Source organism: Pristiophorus japonicus, chromosome 8, assembly GCF_044704955.1.
Source record: "Pristiophorus japonicus isolate sPriJap1 chromosome 8, sPriJap1.hap1, whole genome shotgun sequence".
NCBI classification, from domain to species: domain Eukaryota; kingdom Metazoa; phylum Chordata; class Chondrichthyes; family Pristiophoridae; genus Pristiophorus; species Pristiophorus japonicus.
The window spans coordinates 89347955-89355334 of NC_091984.1; the positions used below are offsets into that span (position 1 = coordinate 89347955).

The 7380-nt window shown below is 40.5% G+C and overlaps 1 protein-coding gene across 1 annotated transcript in view; it reads right to left on the reverse strand.

Annotated features, from left to right (window-relative positions):
- Window positions 1-5018, reverse strand: part of dnajc6 (DnaJ (Hsp40) homolog, subfamily C, member 6) — a 207696-nt gene extending 202678 nt beyond the window's left edge. The window contains exon 1 of the mRNA XM_070887019.1: window positions 4491-5018. Within this exon, the coding sequence (XP_070743120.1) occupies window positions 4491-4521 (31 nt within the window). The 5' untranslated portion in view covers window positions 4522-5018. The remainder of the gene's footprint in view (window positions 1-4490) is intronic.
- Between the last annotated feature and the right edge of the window lie 2362 nt (window positions 5019-7380).

Here is a 7380-nt window from a genome sequence, read left to right on the forward strand (position 1 = left end):
CCGTGGGTCTGATGCCGTCTGCCGCAATCTTTCTTCCCAAAAATTCGACCTCTGGTGTGAGGAAAACACACTTGGAGCATTTCAGCCTGAGTCCCACTCTGTCTAGTCGACTTAGAACCTCTTCCAGGTTGTGCAGGTGTTCGATGATGTCACGACCGGTGATCAGGATGTCGACTTGAAACACTACGGTGCGCGGAACCAATTTCAGCAGACTCTCCATCTTCCTCTGGAAGATGGCAGCAGCCGAGCGAATCCCAAAAGGGCACCTGTGGTATATAAACAGTCCTTTTTGTGTGTTGATGCACGTCAATCTTTTCGAAGATTCAGCCAGCTCTTGTGTCATGTAGGCGGAGGTTACTTGGTGAATGACTTCCCCCTGCTAACGTTGCGAACAGGTCATCCGCCTTGGGTAGCGGGTACTGGTCCTGTAACGAGACTCTGTTAATCGTTACCTTGTAGTTGCCGCAGATTCTGACTGTGCCATCGCTTTTCAACACCGGAACCATTGGACTGACCCACTCGTTGAACTGATATGATTCCCTCTCGTTGGAGTCTGTCCTGTTCAATCTCAATTTTCTCCCTCATCTTATATGGAACCACTCGAGCCTTATGATGAACGGGCCTTGCATCAGGGACTAGATGGATCTGCATCTTGGCGCCAGATGCCTGGTTCAAATAGCGACGGAAACTTGCTCAGCAATTGGGCGCACGAGGCATCATCCACTGAAGATAGTGCTTTTCATGTCATTCCAGTTCTATCGAATCTTTCCCAGCCAGCTTCTACCGAATAGCATTGGGCCATCACCTGGTACAATCCACAGTGATAAATCATGCAGTGATAAATCAGCTCCATCGTACGATACCTTAACTGCCGCACTGCCAATGACTGGTATGCGCTCTTTGATGTAGGTGCGCAGCTTTGTCTGAATTGGGCTCAGTTTGGGCCTTTGTGCCTTGTTGCCCCACAGTTTCTCAAAAGCCTTCTGGCTCATAATTGACTGACTCGCCCCTGTATCCAACTCCATTGATATTGGAATACCGTTCAATTTGACTTTCAGCATGATAGGAGGACTCTTGGTGGTGAAGGTGTGTACCCCATACACTTCTTCCTCGGGTTGAGTTCCCTCTCTTGTTTGTTCTGCATGATCCGCACCGGATCGATCATCCTCTGCCGACTCTGCCACGTGGTGAGTCGCAGCACTCTTGCACATTCGCTGGAGGTGCCCCATTGTTTCGCAGCCTTTGCACATGTAGTGCTTGAATCGACACTGATGGGCTCGATGATTACCCCCGCAGTGCCAACATGGTGCTAATAGATTTGCATTCACGCCCGATGGCGGACTCTGAGTCATCCAAGGTCTTGCAGCTGCAGACGTGTAGGCCCTACCATATGCAGTTCTGCCTGCTAGCGACGTTATTTTATGCACAGTACTTGCCAGTGAGCTTCAATGCTGAGAAGGTATCTGTCTGGTATTATCATGCGTGGACATGAATGCCTGGGCTATCGTGATGGCCTTGCTCAGGTCTAGGGATTCGACGGACAGCAGCTTGCGAAAACTAACATCATGACCGATGCCAAGCACAAAAAAGTCCCGCAGCATTTTCCCCAAAAATCCAGCAAATTCGCAAGGCGCCTCAGGTCGTCACACCCTGGCCCTCGGAGCAGTGGTGCGTGTAGAGTGCCATTAAGACACTCTCCTTCAACTTGAGGTGGTTCCGAACCAGCGTACACAACTCTGTATATGTTTTCTCCGTTGGTTTCTCTGGTGCTAGCAGATTCGTGATGAGGCCGTATATTGTGGACCCACACACGGTGAGGAGAATTGCCCTGCGCTTGATCGCTTTATCGTCCCCATCCAGCTCATTGGCCATGAAGTACTGGTCGAGATGCTCAACGAAGGCTTCCCAATCATCACCATCTACAAATCTCTCTAAAATACCAACGGCAGCCATGACCGTGTGAAAGTTCGTAATCTGTTACTCGTCGCCAATTGTTAAGTATGGAAGAACTCGACAAGACTGAGTACTGTGAGCTAAAACTGATGTGACCTTAGTCTCTTTAATACAACTCCAGAGTGCCAAAGCAGAATGGCAGATAACCTTTTATACTCCCTTGCACAAGGTGTGCAGGTAACCCTTGGGCCTCCAACAGTTGTGCCCTCTGGTGGCAAGTCTTACACAGTTACAGTGTTTACATACATAACAGAAACCATCTCTTTCAATATTTCGTCATGAAAATTTTATCTAATATTTATCTATCAGCATCTTTGTTATAGATTGATTTAGCTCACAAAAATGAGGTCATAGCCTTGAGCTGACATTTGGAAACAATTTTTTTTTGGTTTAACCAGGTATGACTTGATGATATAAAATGATCTTGCAACCTCCCAATGGGTCTTTTGGAAAATACACTATGTCACTCAGCCATTGAAAATAGATACGATTTAAAAATAGATACGATTTTACATTTTCTATATTACAACAGTGACGATACTCTAAAAGTACTTCATTGGCTGTAAAGCGCTTTGAGACATCCGGTGGTCGTGAAAGGCGCTATATAAATCCAAGTCTTTCTTTCTTTAAATCGAAAAGCTTACAAATAATTTTCTCAATTAGTTTATAAGTTTTTCTTCTCAATAATAGAATACAATTAGAAAAGGCCATTAGACCCAACAAATCAGTCATATATTTGATAAACCAACCCCACTGCCAACCACCTTCTCACTATTGCTATCAATCCCTTCTCTCTCCAGAAATAAATCCAATTGCTTCTTGCATCTATTTATACTGGATACTTCAATGGTATTCGCCACCGTTTATGTCACAAATCTATTACATTTTGATGAAAGCATTCTGCCTGACTTCTCTTTTTACTTATAACTTGCTCATTTTTAAATTGTGTTCCCTGATATTTGAAATTGCAACCCCTTTTTCCAATAAAACACTTCAAGCCAGGTATGGTTCACATCTATGTGCTCATCAAGGCAAAGGATGTCAGTGCTGGGAAATAGAAAACTGTTCCATATATTGCATCCAGCATCTGCGTAAAACATTCCCTGGTTACGTTTAGTATGTGTTAGAGGCAGAGGAAAGCTTCTTCCACACTGTCCTACCAAGTACTGCTTCTTTAAGTATAGTACAAATGAGGCTCAGGATACAGCTCCCTCTACATCTTCCTATATGCTCTCCCAGGTCAGGTATACAAGGACGAGATGCAGGGCAAAGTTTCTTCACGCTACTTCAGAAAAGTGCTCTCTAGTACACAGTGTGACGTTTCTATTTCCCATCCTGACTATTCTCAAAGCCTCTCTGAATAAATTTGACAATTAAGTGCTGAATTGACTGTGGCTTTGTGCTGTGCACTTATCTCCATTTTGAATCTTGCTTGAGACTGCCCTAAACTCCTTTAACTTAGCATCATTTCAATTAGCTATCATCCCATCAGTCTATGATGAAACCCAGGTCCCAGAGATGAAAAGATAACCCACTGCGCCACCCACATTCCCTGTTAACACATGCTCAATGCTATTGAGAGGATGAAATGCTCTGTGTGCAGATTTATTGATGAGTCAAGGACTTCTACACTGAACAAGAAAAACACTCATACAGATAATTAGCTATTTTTACAACCTATTTGTATTGAAGACATGGTCCCACATACCCTTTCCTTTAAACAGTTTAACTAATCTACAGTTTTGAGTAGAACATTGGAGGCACTTGAGATATTTATGACCTTTGCGGTTACTGCAGGTAGAAGGCACTAACAAAATGTAAAACATTAAACAATTCCGACAAATTCTTCAGAGCAACTATGTACTCTAACTACCATAGAAAAGGTAAGATCGGCAGTCTTAAATATTAATTCCATATCTTAAGCAAACTATTTATTATGATTCACATTCAAGAAGGACATTTGGCATTTTCCCCATAACTTAGCTGTCTAAACCTTTAACATTCAAACATAAACTGAAGAAGATTCATGAAAAAAAATCAACCCTGAATGTTATGATAAGATGCTTTATCCCAGTATATTTATGCATTATGTTGGAAAATGATTTCTGGTTACAATCTTCAATTATTTTAAATCCTTTCACAGCAGAAGCTGAACATTCTCTGCAATTGTGTTGATGAAAGAATTAAGAAAATGAGATCAGAATCTTTTCTTGAATATTCTAAAATAAATAGCAGGGCAGACCAGCAATGATCAAATACAAGCAATTGATGAAAGAAAATAGAGAGCAGTAAAGTCGTCAGCTCCAGAATAATTTTTCCTAATTTTGTATCAGTTCAAAATTACACATAAACATTGTTTCTGTCGTACTATAATAGTTAAAAAGAAGATTTTTGAGAGTCTAGATTCTCAGTAACATATAATGGTCTATAAAATGTTTATACAATTAGTATAATAATGGTAATCTACAATGCTTGGTCTGTTTCGAGAACATTATGGACATTTGTTTTTGTAATTGTACAATTTGAAATTCACTTACATTCTAATTTTGCATTCTCCTGGTTCCACATTTGTCTCTGGTAGGTTTCAGGCCTGCTTCAGCTGTCTGCAGCTAGATTTAAATCTTCATCAGCCTGTCAGGCAGATGCAGAAGAAAAAAACACAGCAAGTGGAAAGGGATTATGACTGTTAGCATGGAAAGCGCTGAGTTAGTACTGGTATCGGCACAAGAGAAAATGCAGATCAGGAGCAAAATACGGTTCCTGTTTAACATACTCTGTTCCCCACTATCCCTCGCTATAGAGGCACTCTGTATGGTATGACTGTGACTCCCAAAAGCTTGCAAACAGTATGCAGTAAGTGGATATTTATTAACTTGTACATAAAATATAAGAAATGCACACAAATTCTCTCCAACTGTCTTATGAATCCACCATTAGATTATCATGCAATCACCTTAAAAAAAGATGATCCAGAATCTTATTGAATTCTTATTGAATACGAATGACTCAATTGTTTGAAAGGACACATAAAACATATTTATGTTTAAAAATATATACATTTTGTAAAATCACTGCTATGAAATAATGTTGGATATGAACATTCTGAAATGAAACTCTTAACAATGCTGTGCTGATCCAAAGGATTTTAAAAGCTTTCGTTTGGTTAATCATTTGGTACAGAAGTTTAAAAATAGCATTCTCTTCTTCTCGATACCAGAATGCAAGCTTTAGGTTTTTTTGTATTTTGTAACATTATATTTAAATGCTTGTTTTGTTTAGAAATTCTTCTGAAATCTTAAGGTTTATTTCTTTGGCATCTTATCTTTGGTGCCATGAACTAAAAAGTAGTCTTTCTCCCTACCTTTAGTTGCAGTCTTTGCTAAATCTCTTCTTCTACATGCCCAGTGTCAGCTGCAGAAAAGTGCAGGAAGCCAAGCTGGATTTCTAAAGTGCTGACCTTTGATTTGTCATTCGCACTCAGTCAAAGGTCACTCAAATTGCATCCAATAATCCAAGGCTGCTGATGCACAGCAATGTTACGTGATTGTGTCCTGTGCTGGTAGGCAGGACCATACAGCAGCACAGGAAGAAAACAGCTACAGGCACGACCCAGACAGATGGTGTGAAAAACATTGCTGGAACTGCAGTTGCTTGACATCTAAACAACAATGCTGTACTGATTCAATTAAAGTCAACGTGCATCATTTATCAAGAAGATACATTACATTTGTAATTCAGTAACTGTATGCTGTCATTTCTTTTATCGTGCTATTAAAATTAGTTTATATTATTGTTTTAATGTAATATATTTTTTTTTAATTTATGTCCTCCAATTTTGTTCACTTCTCCTGAAGGCACTGACTCATGCTGTGTATAGTAGTTATGGATGATGGAAAGTGATCATTCTTTGTGTGTGAGCCCAAACCAGTGAGTGTTGGCAGGCTATGTGAAAACCCTGCCTAGCACCACATGATACTGCCCTCAAACAATATCTTTGCGCTTTCTAGCAGTAATCAGTAATAAAAGTTATAGCTGAATTATTCACCTCCCTGGCTTAGGACTGCCAAGACCAATGTTAGTACCTTTGTTGACAGCGCAGCTGAAATCAAAACAAACCAGGGATCAAACCAGTGGCCGCCTTAGTTCCGCGTTCGTGATGCATTTACACACTAAGCCATTGGGGAGTCCAATTTTGGCTTTTGGATAGCAGATTGTACCATTTAATTTCACCGGTGACAGAATGCATAATTAACAATTGGCTAATTTTCAACCTCTTTTATTTACAGGAAATTCTATTTTCTTCTTTTTATCATAATTTTTTTCAGGCATTTTCTACCATCGATCTGAAATCTGGTATCATATGGCCAATTATAGCAACTCTACTGCTGCCCAGCTTGGATTAGTTGCCTCAGCACAAATCATGAATCAAACCTGGAAGCCTTCCTGTTCTGAATGACTCAGTACATACCACATTACCAACTAACCAATTGGGAAGTTCTGCTTTTGATTTTTTCAGGAATGTGTGCATAACCATTTTGCCCCCTTGATACATTTCCCCTTCAACACTCTAATGCCCTCCCTAAATCCATGCTTTCTCCTGAAGTTGGAATGGATCTGGGTCACATGTTTTATTATACATCCTTGTCAAGCATGATTGACAATCAGTCATTAGAAGAAAACATGTTTGAGGCCACCAGTGTTCAGCAAGGTTGGCAATATCCATTAATATTGCCAACAAAGTGTTGCTGCTTCCAGAGGCAAAAATGATCTCTGTAGGCAAGTCTGAAGCCAGCCACACTAGGTCACCACACTATTGCCAAAGTCAACATCAGTGTCAGTTGGAGTGCTGGAAGGTAAATGCCCTATTAGGCTAGTAGTGGAAGAGGAAAACAAAGGTACGAAGGAGGACACATATTAAAGTCCAGAGAGATCCTTTAAAAGATAATTTAGGAAAATTAGGAAATGTTAAATGAAGTTATTACATCCAAGATTTTCTGATTGTAATGCTCATGTTATCTTTCTTTTATTACCTTTAGTGTCACAATCAGATAATCTTGACCCCATTGTCAAATCCAGTAAATTGGTTTTGCATCTATAAAATATATAGAAATCAATTGCCCATATGCTGTAAAGAAACTTAAAGAATTGATGCCTACAAGATGCTTGGACCATATAGGATGCAATACACAATCCTCAAAAAACACTATACAGGTAGATCATCATCATCACAGGCGGTCCCTCGAACGAGGATGACTTGCTTCCACAAGAGATCACAGATGTTGCAATGAAGGACCCGATGTTCCAGTCCTGAACTCCAATTGAAGGGGTGGAAGATGCCTGTGCGTGGATCTTTTTAAATGTGGTGACCGTTGCACATCAGCCACCATAAGGGCTCGACAGAGCTCGACCTTTATCCAGTGGCAAGGG